Below are 22,099 nucleotides of genomic sequence, written 5' to 3'. Positions count from 1 at the left end.
CAAGTTTAATGATGAATTTTAATATTGAACTATCCTTTAACTTTACCCTCTAAGTCAACTTTCATTGTAAATTTTTTGGTTTTTTTAATAGTTTGATTGCTGATCACGGTTAGCATGGATCAGAATAATACCAACAGATTTGACCTAAGAACGCCACTTATATGGGGCGTATGCATCAAGGTACCCTGTCATACAAATTTTGAAATCATTTTATTTTGTCCGCGGAAATTAACTTCATTTGAATTTTTAAGTTGAGTGAAATTTTGACTTCATAGTGCGCCAATAAAAACACCTGTAGAATGAGAACCACTTTATATAATTTGATAAAATTTGGTGTAAATGTTGCCTATAGCCACACCAAACTTTGGATAAAACTTCAGTCGGATTGGTTCACGGGTTACGGAGAAATGGCAGTTTTAGTTTAAATTTTGTTAGTTTTTTGCTACTTATACCCCAAAACGTAACCGATTATTGTGATATTCGGTCACTATTTTCAAAATTATGGTTGCATGAGTGTTCTACTATGCAATACCAACAAATTCTATTACAATTGTGTAATTGCTACATGTAACATTTTCATTTTACAGACCAAAATATTGGTTTGCTATTTAAAGCGTGGTTTGACTTGGCTTATGCATAGTGTGAAAATCTCGGCATTTCCTAAGGTGTAAACTACTGCCAAAATGCATAAAAATGCTAAAAATGATCGAAAAGATTTTCTAAGGATACCTGCATAGGAAAGAAAAAAATATTTATTTCTGTTAAAACTAAAAAAAACTTTGAGAAAAAAAAAAATATTTACAAATTTGTTTTGAAACAAAATTTGTTAAAACTTTAAATCATAACGAACAAACTCAGTTTACGAACTTATAAAAAATCTCAGCTTTTTCGAGTTTGGACGCATTTTTCACTATTTCTTACCACCGAGCGTTAAAGATTTAGTTATATAAATCAAGTTTCTTATGTTTTTTAGAAGTCAATTAGATAGTAATAATATAACTAACAAGTTAGAAATGATTTTTGTTTTCTTATCAGGTTGTAATGGTGCTTATAAACAGAACTCTTCAATGTAAGTGTTCAACTGAGTTTTTTTATCCTGTTTTAAGTAATATTTTTTAAAGTTCAAATATTTGCAGCTTGTTTAAATGTTACGCCCATGGAGCAATAGAGACACAGACATATTTGCGCCACTAATGTGTGACTTTTTAAAATAACTCTTTTTTTTTAGAATAATGTGTACCATTTTTTTTTTAGTAAATATAATAAAGGAACTTGACATATTGCCTTTAAGAATACAATTAAAGCTATAAGCAAAAAGTTGTTTTTTATGAAGATAAAAAGATCATGGAGCATTCCTGGATACGTTCCCTTTACATCAATTTTTAAAATTGTGCCACTGCTATTTTTTAAGTGCTATATATTCTTTACATTATAACTTAACAGCTGCATTTTAACAAAACAGATGTATTAGGGATCTTATATTGCAAAAAATGTGACCCAAGAGGATTTGAAATATTTTAAGAGCCACCTTATTTTAATAATTTTTTTGTTGCTTTAAAACAAATTTATCTATCAAATAATCAAACATAGTTTTAAAAAAGTTGATTGTAAACAAAAAAGAGTTATTCTCAAATAGAGGTTTAAAAATTGATTTGAAGATTGACTTTAAGATTGAGTGGCTTAAAAATTAAAATGTTCCGATTGATTCATTAGTAAAACTTTTTCATTCTTATCATCAAAGCGTGGAGTGAGATTTCAGATAGGGTAGAAAGTCGAGAAACCCAGAAAGAGGTCAGTCAAATTTAAAACTAGATCAAAAAGTGATCAAAAGGATCAGGGTCAACCGTTTGGAATATTAAAAAAATTCGTGCTCCCAAGTCGACTATCCAGGAATTAAAAGAGAGATAGGCCAACAAAGCATTCAGAAAGCAGCTCAGGAACTCCCTGGAAGTTCCTGACAACCCATAGGGGAATATAGATACGTTTGTTTGTACGTATTAGTACGCGCGCGTGTGTTCGTGTGATAAAATTTTTATGTCCTTTTTTATTCCATTTTTCAGTTTAGGGTCTTTCCACACTTTCTGTGAGTTGAACTAAGGTTATTACAATATGTTAGGTTATTAAATAATTGCAATAGCATTAGAAAAGAATTTTTGCAACTACAATTATGATATTTTAAGGACTTTTTTTACTTGTCTTAGGGCTGTTTTTCAAAAATTAAATACAAGTTGCACATACATGCGCATGCTCACACTCGCACATACAAACAAATATTTTCCAGCCTAAGATTTTAAACGTGTTATTAAAAAAAGATTTTGTAAACCTTTTGTTTATGTAATAAGATTTTTTTTGGAATAAATTAAATATGTGTGTAAGGCCTTCCAGACCATGTCATTTCCATCCAATACATTGATAAGTTTATTAAAACACGAAAATTAATCTCTTCCGTTATATTTTCCGCTTTGTTAATGAAATCCGGTGGCATTAGATATTCCTCAAAAGGCACAACGCTTAATGAGTTAACAATTGCTAGAAACTTTGTTTAAGTGCGATGGAGACAACTTTTGCATTATTTTTGAATCCACGGTATATTTTGTACAAAAAATATATTTTGTCAAAAAAATCGAAATTGGCTGCCAACATTATTTCGTAAGGATTACTAAAGCTCGCTATTATGTTCAATTCAATTTATCCTCGCGACTTATGTTGGATGTCTTCCTGGATATCTTGGCCCATAGTTTTTTTAACCACAGTAACAAACAGCAACACTTGTCAAATCGACTGTCCTGGATCCACAAAAAGTAGATACTAAGCTCGTTGAAAAGACGTCAGGCAACTTACTTGCTGGTGTTGCAGAACCCGCATTGTGTTCCTCTTACTTGTTATACAATGCGACCACATTTTTTAGAGTCGATCTCAGGTACCTGAAAAGGTACCTTTAAACCATTTAAAACAATCATATTATTAATATTTGAAAGCATTAATAATTTATGACATAGTTATAAAATTTAGATTTTTTTGAAGATGCTTTTAAAATAATAAACTGAATGCTTTTGTTTTCTTTGATGTATAAAATGAATTGTAATTCATGTCAACCTTGGTCACAAAAATTACTATCAAATAAAAAGTTGAAAAAATTGTGCTCAAAATCAAAGGCTCCCGCTTGTAACTTCCTACCGTATTTAGTAAATAAACTTTTACGTAGCGATTCAAAAAAGATAAAGGTTCTGAAAGTTCATGGAATGCAAAGTTAAAAACTTTGCGGATAGTCATATAGCCAAATGTTCATATTGCCCCAATGATACCAATCAATCGGGAAATTCAAGCATTCTGATCTTTTAAAGAAAAAGATTGCAATAAAAAGTTTAATTTATCGAATGTCATTATTTGTAAAGAAAAGATTTGTAAAAAAAAAAGATTAAATATTTTACCTCCGAAGTTACTTGTAAAATGCTTTCTTAAGTTTTAATTATTATAAAGCATAATGACGTAAAAATCTCGCTTGGTCATTGAACAATCGATTTTTTAATTGACTTTGTTGCAAAAATTTTTTAAAAATTGGACTCAGCGTAGCGCTTCGATTTCATGCAAAAAACGCTTCTCTGGTGCTTTAAAGAAGTTAAAAGTTTAGAAGAAATTTCAAAAAAATCGTGAAAAGTTCAAAAAAAAAATTGAGAAATTTTTAAGAATGGGAATAATTAAAAGTAGTTTGTAGCCCTAATGACATAAAAAATTTTAATTTAATTTCAAAATAAAATTCTTAAACTTTTATCTTCTTTGAATAAAGTTTTTTGTTTTCAAAGTTTCATATAATTAACTATTCCTTTTTAGATACAGTTATTTTACCTGAACAATTTGCTATTTTGAACTCAAATGATATTACGTTGCAAACCATGCATGCTAACTATGTTGTTTCGTTTAAAATGAAGTATGAATTAGATAGTATCGCGCTTCCTTCCGTGTTTCAGCGCAAGGTTATCGATTTCATTTCCAAGGACGGAAGTAGAGTGTTTGAATTATTGATTTCATCGAACTCAATAACAAATATTTCTTCAACAAATAATGGTCTAAACTTTGTGATTGGATTTGATTTTAATGGTGACTATTTGATAAAGATATCTCACTTATACGTTGATGATTCCCGTTATAATTGCTCTATTAGCACAAATGAGAAGATTGTTCATTCCATAATTGATAATACTTCAAGGACGTTAAAAGATGTTAAAGTAAATGCCTTCAAGTTATCATCAGTCATTAAATCAGCCATTGGTACCATAAACATAACCAGCAAAGGAAATGGTTAGTGTTAAATTTTTAGCTCAATCTCTACGTTCCTAATTTAATATTTAGTTATTATTATTGTTGCTTTTTTTTTTTTTTCTTCTTTGAACATCTTTTAATTGCACTCTGTTTGAGGAGTTATAAATTAGGCGTCGGTTTTTGGCGAACCAATGGTTATAGTGGTGCGCAAAATTTTTAATTTAAAACCCATAATTTTGTGCATAACTTCGTTGCGACCCCTGGATAAATAACGGACTCTTTTTAGCGTCAACAATGAAAGTGAATTTTTTTCTGGAATTTTGAAAGAAATGTCTGATATTTTTTCAAGACGTTGTCGAAAAAACTTTCATTTTGCTTCAATTAACCTCATTTAAGTGTTTTTTTAAATAATCAAATAAACATTTAATAATATTTTTTTACATAAACATCAAAACACATGAATGTTTTATTAGCTAGAAAAATCAAATTAACCAAATTTGTTCGTTAACTTTTGCATCACCCGTTACAAGTTTTATGTATTCCTATACGGGTTGTTTTGATAGACGGCATCTACTTTACAGAGTAATATTGCTTGTGCTCTTCGCTTAGCTAAGGAATTATTGATGTTTTCGTTTTCTATTTTTTCTACAAAATTTTGAAGAAAAATAAGTTTTTAAAACAAAACTTCTAAATCTTTTTGAAGAGATATGAGCAGATTTTTCCTTCAGAAGCATTGTATAAATATTGAAATGAAAGTGTTGAAGGTATACATTTCATTTATATCTCATCAGAAGATATAACTTTGGAAAGAAACATTCTTAAATAATGATTGGATACTGCAACTACCATACCGGAACACATAGCTACCATCAGTTTGAACTATTTGACCATGAAAAGGTAAAAAAATTCTTGTTTATTTCACATTTTACTTATCTTTTATAAAACATTTTTTTCATGGAAACATTTTTAAGATAGAATTTTAATTTTATGTTCACTGTTATTTTATAATGCCTAAAATGAAACATAAAAATGAGTTAGACTAATTAAATACAAATGTTGCTATTTTGTCTTAATAGACTAAAAGCTATGAAGAGCCGATGAAGAATTTGCATAAATTTACAACTTTGGTAACATTCAGGTTGCAACTGTAAATTTAGTACTAGGTGATTATGTTTCTTACCAACAAAAGTGGTTGATCGGAGCCATTGAAAAAATTAATATAGAAGAAAGAGAAGGGCTCATCAGATTTGTTTTCCTAAATGAATTTCCGCAATCATTAAAATGGCCACCAGAAGACACCCAATGCTGGATTTCAGATGCGCGCACCATTTGCAAAATTGAAATACCGACTCCACAGACAAGATTTTATTATTATTAGAAGTTTTAAAATTAAAACTAATTTCAAATATGGTGAGACTGGGATACTTTCTGCATACTTTTTGAAATCTTTTTTCTTTTTTTGTACGTTTCGTTAACAATCAAAACGCAAAACATTTATGAAGTCAGTAAAGTTGTGTTTTTCTTCAAAAATTTCATTTATGTCGTTACATTTGTAGCAAATAATAAACGAAAGTAAAAAAAAAAAATAACTAAATTTTTGTTTTCTAATTTGAGTGATTGGCAAAATATATGTATATAAATTAGTGTCTGAAATTTGAAATATCATAAAATATTTTGTCAATATCAAACAACTATAACAAACAACTATCCAATAACTCCTCAATTAAACGGAAAGCCGAATCAAATTTACCTCTTAAAGAAGATACACATGTAATCTATAAAAAATATATACATATAAAATATATAAATATATTTTCAAATTTTATCACTCAGATTTTTTCTAGATCTTTGGTACCAAAAATCACCATCGCTATATTACCTCAAGTTCCTTAAACTGTAATAATAAAGAGAAACATATATCACTCTCATTTTTCAAATCTTGAACAAATAATAAAATAAAATTTTCGCAAAAAAGTTTACAGTCTTTCCTAAATTATGTTATTATACGTTTGTGCCAAACTTAAGCGATTTTGGTGAGTTAGGACGTAGATCTTCTTTTATTTTGTTTTGTTTTTTCTGTAAGTTTTTTGCAGTGGAACGGCTCAAAAGCATAAATAACATCGAGCAATTTTTTAGTAAAAGTTTGTAACTGTGTTGATTGCTGAGTGATTTATTCAGTGGAAGACAATATATAATGAAAAAAATCTATTTTTTTGAAAGTTATTTTCAAACTTGTGTTTTAAAATAAACTTCGCGCAAAAAATACACAAAATCAACTTCACATTTTTTGGAGAAATTTAAAAACTTAATCAAGTGCGAGATTGGAAATTTTTTATTAGTCATGGGCCTCACGAAAGCTAAGGCCTTACAAATTTGAATGATAAAAAAGGCTTTTCTTTATCATAAAACCTGTGTACTTTGTTTTGTTTTTTTTTGTTGTTAACTTTTTTTTAAATGCAAAGAAAACTCAAATTGGAGCTCCCTTAACAACACCTAAAAACCACAGAAAAATAAAATAGATTTAATCATTTTTTTTTCAAAAAGCGGCCGTAGAGCTATTCCCCCCTCCCCTCTCCCCAAATTATTTTTGGCAGCAGTACTTTGGCTGTATAGGCCCAATAGAGAAAATTTCCACGAGCTTCGCTCATCCTCTCGACGAAAAATGAAGAAGTTTGTTGAATATTTACACTTCTCTCTCCACAGATTCATCCAACTCGAGTGTTCCCTAAAAGACATCTGAGTAATATACATTTTTTTTTTTAAACAACAAGAGTAAAGTAGCTGCCGTCCAATATAACGGTTTTATAAACAAACTTTTAGAAACAATCAAAAGTTTTGAATTTTCATCATATTAAATAAGTAATTTTAAAAATAATTTGAGAAAAATTATCATTTTGTTTATACTTTATTTAAAGTAATAAAATCGAGAACCAATAAATATTTCGAATTACTTAATTGACATTTCAACTTACCGTAAAGTTAGTCTGGTTGACCTGGTTTTTTACATCATTTTTATTTTGGAGTTGATTGATTATAAAAAAAACTAAAGCCAAAAATAAAAACAAGTATCTTGAATGCGTGGAAGATTTATGATCATGTATTGAGAAAATGAGGATGCTTTGATATATCATTGTCTCCATCTGTTCAAATGACTTAAATATAATAAAAATGGAGGCACTTTTTTTTAAATCAGTTATTGGAATTTCGTTTCTGCGATAGATATTGATAATATCCGAGTTTCTCTGAAAATAGTTATTGATAGTACAAAATTAACATATTTATCTGAATGATTACGACTCCCAAATATCGGAAATTTTATACATTTCCTTGGTGTAATTTTGGAGCATTTTTTCATGGCAAACTGCACAAATGATTCATCCTAATCATTAAGTTTAAGTCTAAGGTATTTAAACTCAGCTATATTCGCAAAAGCACTGTTAGGACTTCTACTATATATATATATATATATATATATATATATATATATATATATATATATATATATATATATATATATATATATATATATATATATATATATATAGGTATATATTAGTGTGTGACAGTTGCCCCAACTTTGTCGTATGATGCTGTTCATAATTTTGGTATTGTATTTAGTCATAAAAATAAGATATATAATGTTTTTTTTAAGATTAATGAGCACCGTCAAATTTAAAATACAGAATTCAGCCTAAAAATCACTATTTTTACTACACTCTAATATCATGGTGGAGCTTAGAAAAATAAACGGTTTCCTTATATTAAATACAGCTATGCAAAGTACAAGATGATATGAAAAAGTTTTTTTACATGATGTAATAAGGTATAATTTTCTAGATGAAATTACTTGTTTTCCTGGACTAGAAATCATGATTTCTCATTTTGTGCACAAAATCGCTTTCGCGGATTAGGAATCCGTTGTCTATCAGATTTTACAACTTCGAGAACATCTTGAAAGTGCTTCTCATCCCTATTTACACCTAGAAAGTCATGGCACACCTTTACACCACGCTCTGCTGCCTCATTTACCTCCTGAAGTTTTTGGACAATCAGTTTCATGTTTTGATAGTCTTCCCTATTAATCCAATCACATGCTGGAGCATAGAGGAATTTTTAGGGCATACCAAAATGCTAAAAAATCTGAATGAATCCAGCCCAATTAGGTCAACTAAAGAAGTACCATATTCTATTGTCGGAGGAAGATAGGGCTTGCCATATCCCACAAAGTTAAGTTCAACTCTCTTTGTGACAGAAGTCTTTTCAAAGAAAAGAATGGATTTCCTCATTTCCTTTTTAGTTTCTACTGCTACCATAGATGAGAACAGAGCCAATGAAATCAACTCCTCAGCTAAGTAACAAGTGTGCCGACTGAATGTCATACAAGCATTTTCATTTAGAGTTGAGTCATGCTCAGCAAATTTTACCAGGTTTTCCACTAAAACCAAGTCATTAACTGGTGCACTAGCTGGTACAGGACAAACAAACCACCACTGCACATATACTGAAAGTGTGAACACAACAAATTGATCCAATTTTCTTATTTGGTTGCTAGTAACAATTTCAGCTTTTAGAAAATGTTCTTTGATCTTTCCAGACAGAAGCACAATCTTTAGAGTATAAAGGAGTTTATTCATCCACCTTGCTTTGTGAAGGACACCAGGATAGCGATCTTGAAGTTCTTTGGTTCAGATCCCTTAGTTATTATAAGTAAACAAAGCTGAAACACCTCTTTGTAGTCACCTCGCGTGAAAGATTATATTAAAATTAGCCATCTCTTGCTGGCGTTCTTCTTTTATAAACATCATATAAGGGTAATGATACTTCGCTTGTTCATCTGATGATAGTTGAGGGAAATATTTTTTAAACCAAGAAAAGTGGAAAAGATAGTAAATAAATGTTAGCTTGTAAGTTAAAAATATAAAGAGTAAGTTCACTTATCCCAATTTTTAAAAATAGCTTTTTACTATTAGATGTGTCTCTTCATTGATTGAAGGTAACACTAATGGTATATTCTGTTAGACTCACCTTTGAAAGATCAAAATATTTGGACTAGCTGATGTCTCAACTTTCAAACCTTCCCAGCAATGACTCAAAAGTAATTCACCCACATGCCTTCGACAAAGAAACCAGAATAGGGCACGATCTAATTCCTTCTGTAAAGACACACATGCAGCAGTTCTCTTTCCTGAAAATGCATACGACTACAGTGTAGATGTAAGATCTTTATTCATACATTTGGCAATGGCATCCAATTTTCTTTGATCTTCAAACTTATTTCAGGTACAATGGCGGTTCTATACCGGTGGGCTATCCTTGCACATAGCTTATAAAGGTCACCCCCACATGCTGCTACAAGGGAATACACAATTGCACTAAGTTGGGTTGATGAGATGTTGTTACGGATACTGCATGAAACAAGATGAGGGTTTTTCAATATATCATGAGGAATAAAGATATATATGCCACTGTTTCGTTAAAAAAGTTAGTCCTTAAAAAAGTTTATTAACTGTGAAATCTGCGCATGCGAAAAATAAATACAACTTTTTTAACGCCGTAAGGCGTTAAAAAAGTTTTCCTGTTAAAAAAGTATTCAAAATGGTACCGTCCACCGGGGTATCTTTGGTCGCCGGGATAGCTTTGGTCAATTGTAGATTTTTTTTTAAATTCCTAAAATTTAACAAAGATAACGTGTTTTAACTTTGTTAGAGATACCAAAAATATATATAACCTATTATATCAACAACTTTGGTATATCAACAGCTTTTGTGAATATAGTACAGTTACTTCGTAGACTACATTGAGTTTATTTTGGCGTTTTTTGTTATTTCTGATACATTTATTGAACCATTTGGTTTCTTAGCCGGTGAAAATGCCGAGGAAATATAAGTGAAAGCTTGGTTCAAGAGCATATACAACTACATACAGTCAAGAAACGTTGTTTAATGCTATGAAAGAATGTTTAACCGGAAGAATGAGCGTGAGAAAGGCTAGTCGACAGTTCGGAATATACGCTTCCCATTTGCTTCAACCGCTGGAAGTTGCTGTTTTCCGTCCGCTAAAGATAGAATGGCGCAGGGTACTGGAAAATTGGCAAAGGGAATCGCGCATCAAAGAACTATTACTAAAAAATTAGTTCCCCGGTCTTCTTGCTCTACTGCAACGCCAATTGAAAAGCAATAATTTGAAATCTGACTTCAAGGCTAGTGGAATATTTCCTTTCGATAAAGAAATGGTCATGAAGCGTTTGCCTCAGGTTAACAAAGATTTTGGAGGAGGTACCGGTAATACTGTTAAGGAAGTATTCAATAAAGCTATAGCATGTCTATTAGTCAAAGATTGTGGACAGGATGGGAAAAGCAAAGCGCACCAGAAGAAAAAAGATCACACCTGCCAAAGCGATGACACCGCAAGATCTGGTGAATAACACAACTCCTACCACATCAAAGAATAACAATAACATCAAGGATAACAAGAAAAGGGCACGAGTTGAACAAGTGTAATCATCCTCAGATGATGATAATGACCTACTATAAAATGACTTTTAATCAATCAATCAATCAATATATTTCGTATTAAGGATGTTACAAAAAACACAGGCCATTGCAAATAGTAATTTACTAATAAAACGCAATGACCTAAATAATATAAAGAAAAGACGAGAAAAACTTATAAGAAAGAAATAAATTAGTCACATAGTTAAAGTAGGATTTTACAAAAATTTATAAGTAGCACATATAAAACAGACTTTTAAAAGAGTTAAGATATAGGTCAAATAGTTATTATAATATATTCACATGTACATCCATATATACAGATATACACAAATAAGAAATTATAAAATGTACATTAACATAAAGAAAAAAGTTATAGAGGTAAAGAATAAAGTTAAGCGTAACTTTTTAGGTAAAAATGATGGAGTGACTTTAAGAACAGATTCTTGGATTTAAGGATAAAATCTGTTTTTAGGGTGTACTGAAGGGTGTTCCAAGAAAGTATACACTGATATGTAATGGAATTTATTCCATGTTTAGTTAATGGAATTTATTCCATGTCTGTTTTTGTGGGATGGTTAAATTGTTAAAAGTGACTGATCTTAGGTTATACCCACACGTTGTCCTACTATAAAAGTAGTTACGAAATATGGAAGGAAGGTGACCGTGTTGTTGATCCCAGACAAATGAACAATTTTGAAACTGGATTAAATCATAGAAACGAAGAACTTTGGATGTAAGATACAGGATGTCAGTAGGGAAGTCTCTTGGACAGAAATGAATTATTCTTATTGCTCTATTTTGAAGCGAAACAATTTTAGAAAGACAGACGGTTTTAGATTGTCCCCAAACTTGGCATGCATATTGTAAATGTGATTCAAAAATTGCGTGATATATAGATAGTAATGTTTCAAAATTAACGTAGTGTCGAATTTTTGCTAACATGCCGTTGGAACGGTTTAATTTCAGAGTAAGGTTATTAATATGTGTTTTAAATGTAATCACTTTTGCACAATAACAGGGAGCTAGTTGCAAAAATTTTTGTCCATTTAAATGTTTTTTTCATGTTTCTCTAAGCGTTTAAGGACTGATGATTTTTAAAAACTCCAAAAAGTGACCAATGTTATCCCATAGCAGGGGTATAATTGATCAAACATGATAAAAACCTGGGGTAAAATTGGTCACTTTTTAGCGTTTAAAAATATTTTTAATAAAAAAGTTAAAAAAGTAAATATAGAGGCCTATAGCCAAGACCTATAATGTTATTACCACAAGAGAAAACTGTAAAAAATTAATAAGATTCAAAGATGTTTAAAAAAAACTGCCAAAACTGACCGAAGTTACCCTGGCTGACAATACTCTTTTATTTGCATAACCCTCAAATCCACAACAGAATATGCTTTGAAATTATGATTAACGCATTTGGAAGCATTCTTTTTGTATTTTTGAGCTATAGCTCAAAAAGAGAGTTTTAATTATTTTTTCCAAATTTTTTTTCCAGTAATTTTCTAATTCTACAAAGTTATACTCTTTTCATGACATTTTTTTTTAATTTGACTTCCTCATAGTATCAAAGCTTCTAAATTCCTAAATAAATTATATTTCATGAAAAAATAGAACATAGATACTCCTAAAAGAATTATACTATATTAATTATAATATATACAAAATCAAATATTTTTAATTTTTCATATTATAGTTCAGATATATTAACATTTTACCATGAGCTCCTGTTAAGCTATTTCTCTTTGCAGTATTTCCACCAATACTAAAAAGTCTTTCACTCTCCACAGAAGACGGTGGGCAGCTTAAATACTTTAAAGCAAGCTTTGCTAATAGTGGCATTTTGGTTTTCTGTGATTTCCACCACAACAAAAGATTGCTTTCTTTGTCAGTAAGGTCTTCATTTGAGTAGAGTTGTTTTTCGTTAAATAAAGTTTCATTTGAAATTAAAGTTTGTAGTTGACCGATTTGTTTAGAATTAAATCCTACAAGTTCTTCAAAGTAATTTTCAAAACCCATTTCTACTACATCTTTGTATTCATTTAGTACTGTACCATTATTTTCATATTCTGAGTCAATATTTTCGATGTCACAAGCTGCAGACCGATCATTTTCAGTAACTTTGTTGTTTTTTATATTTTCATGAGTTGAATGGTTATGTTCTCAAAACGTGTTTTAGAAGCTGAAAAGGTGTTTTCATTTTTGAACATTCTTAATTTGAATCTGGGATCAAGAAATGTTGACAAGATGATGTTATAGTTATCAGTATATTGTTTGAATCTATTCTCCATTGAATTAGTTGTCATCAATTGAAGCTTTATTAATGAAAAATTTTCTATCACTCAAGCAAACTGTTGTTTTGTGGAAATATTTTAGCAAAACACAAAACTCTCCCATTTGTTTGCATTTAATGAAGGAAGCTTACCATTTTCAAGCGCATATATGGTTTGAGGTTTCCTTTGTTCATAAACTCGTTCTAACATATGATAGGTACTATTCCACCTTGTTGGAGCATTTTGAATAAGTTTGTGCTTAGGAACATTGTTTGCTCCTTTAGGAGCTTTAAGTTTAGGGCAGGCTTGGGGAGACTGGCTGAAATGCTCAACAATTGAATGGCAGTTTGCAATGACATTCTTGACTACTGTTTGTTCAAAAATACACTCATTAATTACTAGTTGCAGTGTGTGTAAAAAACAAGCTATACTATTATATGGGTTATCTTAAACAGCCTTAACAATATTTACACCATTATCTCTAGCTATTAAATGAATTTTTGAAGGTGATATTTTAAATTCAGCCATAATATCTTCAATCAATTTAGCAATAATTGCTGCTATATGCCTCTCAGGAAATGGAGCTACTCTAAGTACAACAGTTTTCTGATTAAATGTATTGTCTAAACAGTGACATGTCAAGCTCATGAAGCTTTCATTTGAACTACTGGTCCATATATCAGTAGTAAAGCTTATGAATTCACCAACTTAGTAAACATGGACAGCCATTTTTACCATTAAGTATAAAATAATTTCATCAACTGAGTAAACATGGACAGCCATTTTTAATGTAAAGTATAAAGTTTATACTCTAGTGTAAAATATTAAAAATTAGTTTATACTATAACTAATTTTTAATATTTTACATACCGTAAGATTGGGTGGCTTTGGCCCATTTTGCACCTTAATGTCTATTGCATGAAAGCCACAAAAGTTATTTCCTCAAACACTAAGTACTATTAGAAGTACATAGAAAGGACAGTTAGAACTATCTGTCTCCCATTTGAAAATTATTTACCTGAAGTATCTTTTAGGTGGTTTAAATGGTGGGCCAAAGTCGACCTGTGTGTTAGGGTGACTTTGGCCCAACCCTGTAAAAAGGGACTAAAGGAAGCAAAACAACAATAAAAACAACAACATTTAGGCAAAGAAAATAAATTTACAAAAATCAAGTGACAAAAAAAGATGTAGTAACAAAGTTCTTGTATACAGTAAATAAAATATAGGTACAAACTAAACAAGTATAGGTACCAAGTAAACAAAACAGTTTAGGTATAAAGTAAACAAAAATGACTTAATAAATGTTTTAAAAAATTTAGTGAAAAAGTTCTCGAACTGAATAAATTCCTCTTTTCGAAATTCTTTGGTTCCTCAATAAAATCGACTATTTCAGACTGGGAAAAAAAAGTTGCACTGCTGGTATTGACCATTTCCAGTTAAGTCCATTTTTTTTTATAATAGTAATTTCTGCTCCATTTTTTCTTAATTTTTTCAACTGCAGAAAAAAAAATTTCCAAAGTTACTTTAAAATTATTCAATAGTTATTACATTAAATAATATTAGTTATCAAAATAATTAGTTATAAAGTTTACTAATTTATTAGCTAAATATAAATAATTCAAAATAAATAAACAAACCTGTCCAGGATTTAACTCTCCATTGCATTTAACAATTACATAACAATTCTCTACAAGATTTAACAATTTCTCCTTTTTACAAACATTTTTTGTTTTATCAATATTTTGAAAGTTCTTTTTGCCTAATGCTGAATGATCTAAAGATTCTGTATGACTTTCTATGACTAAACTTATATCCGCAAAAATTAGATTAGAAGTCTCAGTAGTTCCAGTATTTGTACTTGGGCCAGCAAAGTCTATGTTGTTGGTCTCAATTGTATTTATAATACTGATAAGTGTATCTACATTATTTGAATTTAATCTATTATTTTCATTTATAACACAAGACAATATATCTGTTGAACATAAGCTTTTACCTGGGACAGCATGTACTTTACGTCGCTTTGGTTTTTTAGAACCATCTGAGGGATCATCCAGTGACTTACATAAATGATCTAAAAATGATTGGCTTACTAAATCAGTTGTTGAGTCTAAACCTACATTACAACATGGTAGTCGTGAAAGCACTTGAGACTTGTCTAATGGAAAAATTTAAGTTTTGCGAAAACCAGCTCTAAGGTTATCATTCCCATGTTCATTTAAGTTGGTAATTAAACTGTCTAAAAGTCTAGGAAATTCATCTTTAGGAAGAGAAGCAATTCCCTTTCCTTTTCCTTTCTCCTTCCTTTTCCTTTCTCCTTCCATTCACATAATATTTTGCGCCAGTTAATCTTCATAGGTCTAAAGTAGGCAACATCTAATGGCTGCATGAGATGTGTAGAGTTTGCTGGTAATGCCACAAATCCTATGTTATTGCTTTGACATGCATCCAGTACTGCAATGCTTAAATGTGAAGATACGTTATCACCTATAATGACACTTCTTCCTTGAGCCTTCTTAATTCTTGGAAGAAGTAAAGAGAAAAACCAGTCCTCAAAACATGTTGAGTCAAAGCAACCACTTTTTGATCTGTTATAACGTGCTTTTGGTGGCCCATGTTCCATCCATGTATTCCATAACAACTCAGTTTTGTAAACAACATAAGGTGGTAGCAATTCACCATAAGCATTGCCACAAAACATTACAGAGAACAAGGCCTTTGTAGAATTAATTATGCGTTCAGGATACTTACATCCACGCTTTGTTAATATTTTTTTTTTACCTGGATCATCACTGAGATTGGTTTCATCATAATTCCATATATTATCAGGTGATATATTACTTATTTCATTTAATAGATTTATAAAGTAGTTATCAATCACAGTCGTTCCTGTTTCTGCTCTCTTTCGCTTTATGTTGCTTGCAAATCTTACTGTGAGTTCTGGATTTCTTTTTAAAAAAGATCGAATCCAATCGCCACCTGGAAAATTATTTTTGAACTGAGGTATAACAACGCCTTTTTTCTCTAAATACCCTTTTACTATGCATCTTAAATCATATTTATCAACAGGAAAACCAAACTCAGATGATTTTATTGCATATGACTTAAACATGTCTTCTTCTTTTGATGTAAATATTTGCTGGCCACCATACTTTTTAGAATATGTCTGTTTTATTTTATTTTTTATTGTTGACATTGGTATATCGTATTTCGGCGCTACTGCAGTTTCTCCCCCCCCCCCCTTTTTTTATTTTTGATTATGATAGAGAATTTTATGCTGATTCAGAAAAATATAAAAACATGGACCTGAAAATCAACGGAAAGTGCTCTATTTCGAAGTCAAAGTTGAAAAAAATCCCACTAAAAACCCAAATATTCGCCATTTTGAGAATATTAAGTTAATGATTTTTTAGCTGACAAAAGCAATACATTTATAGCATGGTTTTTACATTAAAAAAAGTCGTTAAAGTATGTTTATCTCGCGCAATTTTCGTGGCAATGAAAATAGCCGTTTTTTGATTTATTAGAGAATAAACTATATTGCAAGTAATGTACTTTTGTAATGAATTTTAAAAAAGAATTCAGCAGTTTTGTTTTCTAAAAGAAGAACTTTTGAAACTTAGTTCATAGTTGTTTTATCACATGTAAAATTTAGAAAATGTCATCTTTAAACCGTTTTTTTTTTAATAAAAAAAACCAGCGTACAATACAATAATAATTATTCATCAGTTTGTCTACATTCCCACACTCTACATTCAACTTTTATTTGAAATCTTCCATTAATTTCATTTCGTTTATTACACTTTCGTTATAACACTTTAAAATAGTAATGCGAAGGCTGATGGAAACCAGGTCTTTTTATTGCGCAATGAACGGTAATTAACTTTCGTTAAAAATGAAAGCGTTTTGAAAAAAAATGGCGAATATTAGGGTTTTTAGTGGGATTTTTTTCAACTTTGACTTCGAAATAGAGCACTTTCCGTTGATTTTCAGGTCCATGTTTTTATATTTTTCTGAATCAGCATAAAATTCTCTATCATAATCAAAAATAAAAAAAGGGGGAGGGGGGGAGAAACTGCAGTAGCGCCTCGTATTTCAAAGCTGCTTGTCGTTGAGTAATTAAACCATTCTTTAAATCTTTTAATGCATTGTCTAACTGTTCTAAAGTATAAGTAACATATTTTTTTTCCACAATTTGGCTTGTAATTTTGTGGCATATTTAAACAAATTTCGCTATTTACTAATACAAACTGTTATACTGATTTTCTATTGCATTACTACTACAAAATTTTTCATTCCAACATAGTAACTACCATAATATCTATAAATGATCACAAAAAAGGTTTACTCTAATACATGGGGTGACTTTAGCCCGGGCCAATGTCACCCTATGTAGTAGGCCAAAGCCACCCAGTCTTACGGTACCCTAATTAAACAATGCATCTTTTTTAACGTCTAATTTCATTCCCTAACGAACGCTTTTTAACCATACTGCGCATGCGTAGTACATGCGCAGAATTATTTGTTAACTTTTTTTTACGACTAACTTTTTTAACGCAACACCACATTTAACTAATCTTCTGTGTTTCCTACTTTGTGCTATGGTTGTAACTCCTTCAATGTTCTCATCCTCACAAGAGCTAGTGTCTGGTTCAAGATTTATCATTTCAAAAGTATGTTTATACGGGTTTATTTCGTCTCGCTCCTGATGATGATGTTTTTTTGTCTTTTCTGTGACTAATTTATCCAATGGCATCAACATCAATGGCATCTTGTTCAACTTAAGTTATCCCCTTTTTCTTAGCAGCCATGTCTTTTAGAACTGTGTTTTTATAAAATTTCATTGTCAAATTCAATTCTGATTTAAACTTTATTATTCTAGGTTCATCCTCTCGTCTTCTATAATTTTTCTATTTTCATCAAACTAATGATTTCCTTTTCATAGTAATCTTTGATTACTCTACCAATATTGTTTCTGCCTTCTAGAGTTGGGATATTGGCTTTCTGATAGGAGCACGTTTTCTATAGTTGCAGATAAAGCTTGATCCCAGTGCAAGTCTTTCAGGTTTGATAAAAGGCATAACAATACTTGTCTCTATGTTGGCAGTTTAGAACCTTTAACTTTCTTGCCATCATCTCCAGGAATGGTGCCAAGTAACAATATCAAGTATTTTTTATCTACTTTTTTATCCATGATTATATACTACAAAATACAATAACAGTAATATGTAATAACATATAATAATATTTATCTGAAAAAATATCAATATATATATTTTTCTGAAAGGAGTTCAAGTTACAGTTCAAAGTCATTAATAGATAATAATAAACATCAGGATCGAGGGGTCTAGGGTATCCCCCTGGCCCCTCCCAGACACAAAGGTTCTGGGCCCAACTATTAAAAAAAATGAAAAAGTAAAACACACAAAAAGACATATAAATAATAATAATAAATAATGCTTATATGCTTCAATTTTGTAAAAACAATACAATAAATATTGTAGTTATTTCTAGAATTAAATTATTTGTCACATTTTACTGAATAATATTGTTAGAAATATCCTCTACGCTTATCTCCAAAAAACCAAAATTAAACCCTTAAGTTATTAAGGGTTTAATTTATTTTGTGCTTAATTTTTGCTAGAATAAGGGCCCTATCTATGTCTTGCCTCCAGGCCCCTTTCTGCCAGTCGCACCCTACATTACTTAAATGTAATGTAATATAAACCAAGCTAATTATTTAGTTTATATAATAACAAAAATAATATACTCGCTCTACTTATTCTACGCTGTATTGAGCACTCTTACTGATGGATATATATATATATATATATATATATATATATATATATATATATATCCATTAACTGACTGATAAATTTTGAATTTTACACTAAGTAGGCAAGTTCTATGGGAGAAATACAAAAATTGACCGAGAAAAACAAATATTGCTTTCAAATTCAAGACCCTAAATTTTTCGAAGGGCAGCATGAAAATAGTGCTTCAAAAAATTTATGCTTTTATAAGTTGCAAATGTGATATTTTATCAAAATTAATTCTTTTTATATTAAAAAGAATTTCTAACGCTACATATACTAATTAGTATATACTGCATATGCATTTCACATAATAAATATTATTACATATTAAGAACCTGATTATGATAAAAAACTGACTGACTATTTTCCTGTTAAATATAGATCTTGGTGTTTTGGTCAGAGACATTTACTTAAATATTAATACGTATTCTATATTGGAAAGTAGTCCCAAGTATCCTCAGTATCCGGATGGCTACCACTTTATTGATGAGTTTAATGCACCTAAAAATTTTGATGATAAATATTGTCAGAGAGTAAGAGGATGGTTTCAAGTAGTATGCGATGGGAGCTATACTTTTTACATTTCTTGTGATGACTTTTGTGATTTGTATTTAAGTGGAGGCATTGATCCGGGCAACAAGACTAATATCATTCATCAGACTTTTTGGGCGGAATATATGAATTGGGACAGGTAAGATAAGAAAATATTTAGTTTACTTTGTTTAAGACATTTACGACTTAGTCCTTCTTTTTCAAAAGGTTAACTTTTCAATTCATGTCAACTTTGCGCATGACATGGCCGAGTAGTACATTACCTCTTACAAAGTAACCAAAAATGAATTTTCGATTGCCTCAAAAGATGAGAAATTTTCTTTTTAATAATTGCGAAAAAATAAAATAGAATACTAAATAAATAAACATTGATATTCTATAATCTTACATTCTTATATATTACATTCTACAAACTGCATTCTACAAGCTCTTAAAAATTGCAACTTCTTTTTTAAATTTATACTTCGAACTTCTCCTTTAAAATTTTTTCTTTAAATTTTTTCTCAAAAAATGCTAAATCAATTTATCTGTGATATAAAAGATATTCTTATCATTACCAAACAAAAATTTATTTCAACAATTGTCACTTAATTTAACCGTGGTAACAATTATCGTCAAGGAAAAGTTATGGCGCCACTCAACTTCCTCCCCCCCCCCTCCCCCACCTACCTACCCGTCTTCCACTAATTTTATGATAGATTCTGATAGAGAATTTTATGCTGATCAGGAATCGTATAAAAACATAGGTCTCAAAAGCAATGAAAAGTGCTCTAAACTGAAGTTGAAAGTACAAAACTATAGGATAAATCCTTAATATTCGCCTTTATTCGATTGCCTAACATCAATCCCGGAATTCCCTATAAGATCGAAAAAAACAAAGCGTAATGAAAAAATATATCAAAATAACAAAAGTTTAGCGTACCAATAAAATAATTTTTATTTGGTATAAAATGGTAAAAAGTTGTATTTTAAGTTGAACAATAAAATACGATATCGAAAAGGATTGATTTAGAGAAAAACTAAAGTGAAAATTTTCGCACTAAGTCATATTGGTTAGCATATACACTATTTAAAATTGAACACGATCTGATTTAAATAATAGATTTGTAAGCAATGAAAAATATTGTTATAATATGCTTGCTTGCGATACCCACACTTTGTATCATTATATATTTTTGGTTTATATTTATTTTATAATAATTCGTTATGTAATACAAAATTTATAATCTTAGTTACTATTGTTAATATTTTTTAATAGCTTACTGAAAAAAAGCGTGTTTCTTATAAGGTAGAATCTTAAAATTAAAAATTAGATCAGCATGTCGTATGCGGATTTTACAATTAAAAGTAACTCAGCTGTTTGGAAATATTTTCTACGGGATGAAAAAGGCCAAACAGCGATGAGTAAATTGCGAAACTGCAAGAAATTTAAAAATTGGTGATGGTTCAACAAAAGGACTTTATACACTCATGTTGTCGGTGCAAAGGTTAAAATTCCAACCCAACCTAATATTACCAGAGAATGCACACCAGATAAACCACCAAAAAAGAAATCTAAACCACAAACAGAATACTTTTCGATTTATGAAAGGGAAGATAAAAACCTTCGTGCTAAACTTGCTAGTTTAACGGCATCTGACGGGCTTTTATTTAATGTGATTTGTTCTTCAACAGACTTACGTGCCACTGTAACTGCTATGGGGTTCAGACATCTACCAACGTCAGTAAACACAATTCGTAATCATGCAGTAGAGTAAAACAAAAAAAATAAGAAAAGGTTTAGCTCATCAAATTGAAGTGCACAAGAAAACGGAATTCGGTGTAGGAGAGAGATTTTCTTTGTCTTTTGATTAATGGACGTCACTTCGAAATCGTCGCTTCATGAATATTAACGTTCATGGACAAAACTCTCAGTTCTGGAGTTTAGGTTTTGTGCGAGTAACAGATTCAATACTTTTTAATGACTGGCCCATAATGAAGTTCATTATGGGCCAGTCATTAAAAAAGACGCAAACTAATACTAAAATTTTGACGATCACCTACCATGAACGACATTTTACAAAAGTATATTAAGGTTGAATTTGGAAAACAGCTGTCTTTAATAATGGGCTGCAAGACACGGTGGAGCAGCCTTCTGTTAATGCTTAAACGATTTTACAAAGTAAAAAGTTGTATACAAAAATCATTCATTGATATTTACCCAGTGCATGATAATTCTATAATTCTGTCACATGATGAAGTGACAATATTATCAGAGATTACTACAACTTTAGTTTCCATTAAAGTAACGGTTGAAGCAATATGTCGTCAAGATTCTCATCTATTTTCAGCCGACATTGCTATTAATTTCATGCTTACAAAATTAAAAGATGCTGACAATAATACAAGCAAAGAAATGCGTAGAGCTTTAATGACTCGCATGTATAAACGCCGAACCGATATGAGTGGACTTCTGCAATACCTGCATAACGGTCGAAGCCCTGCTGAAGTCGATGAAGAAATAATTACAGTGCCTTCTTCATTTAAATGTCAAAAACTTTCGGTAGAATTGCTGGAAATATTAAATGCTTCCAATCCTGCTCTTGTAAGAGCATCAGTTGAGTCTGACATGCTGGATTTAATTGAGGAACCTGAAATGGGACCTGAGTCTGAAAGTAATACTTTAAATATTGAAGAGGAACTTAATCGTGTTATTAAAGAAGAA

General features: G+C 30.5%; 1 protein-coding gene and 1 pseudogene across 4 annotated transcripts in view; one reads left to right on the top strand and one right to left on the bottom strand.

The window, feature by feature from the left end:
- LOC149890495 (uncharacterized) overlaps window positions 1-22,099 on the top strand; it is a 61,425-nt gene that overhangs the window by 1,859 nt on the left and 37,467 nt on the right. For all 3 annotated transcript variants that reach the window (XR_016450617.1, XM_090081383.1, XM_090081382.1), the window contains exons 2-4: window positions 1,036-1,069; window positions 3,832-4,299; window positions 19,225-19,534. Coding sequence is in view for 2 of the 3 variants with exons in the window: in XM_090081383.1 (XP_089937509.1) it covers window positions 1,036-1,069; window positions 3,832-4,299; window positions 19,225-19,534 (812 nt within the window). In the remaining variant the exon portion in view is untranslated. The remainder of the gene's footprint in view (window positions 1-1,035; window positions 1,070-3,831; window positions 4,300-19,224; window positions 19,535-22,099) is intronic.
- On the bottom strand, window positions 14,167-16,294 carry LOC149890496 (uncharacterized; annotated as a pseudogene). The gene is made up of 2 exons (XR_016450618.1): window positions 14,665-16,294; window positions 14,167-14,522 (listed from the first exon to the last, which is right to left on the bottom strand). The product of XR_016450618.1 is annotated as an uncharacterized LOC149890496 (transcript).

The sequence above is a fragment of the Hydra viridissima genome, unplaced genomic scaffold (assembly GCF_058129835.1).
Source record: "Hydra viridissima isolate aposymbiotic clone 2 unplaced genomic scaffold, HvirCarnegie_v1 scaffold_3, whole genome shotgun sequence".
NCBI classification, from domain to species: Eukaryota; Metazoa; Cnidaria; class Hydrozoa; order Anthoathecata; family Hydridae; genus Hydra; species Hydra viridissima.
This window is presented reverse-complemented; position numbering and strand designations above follow the sequence as displayed.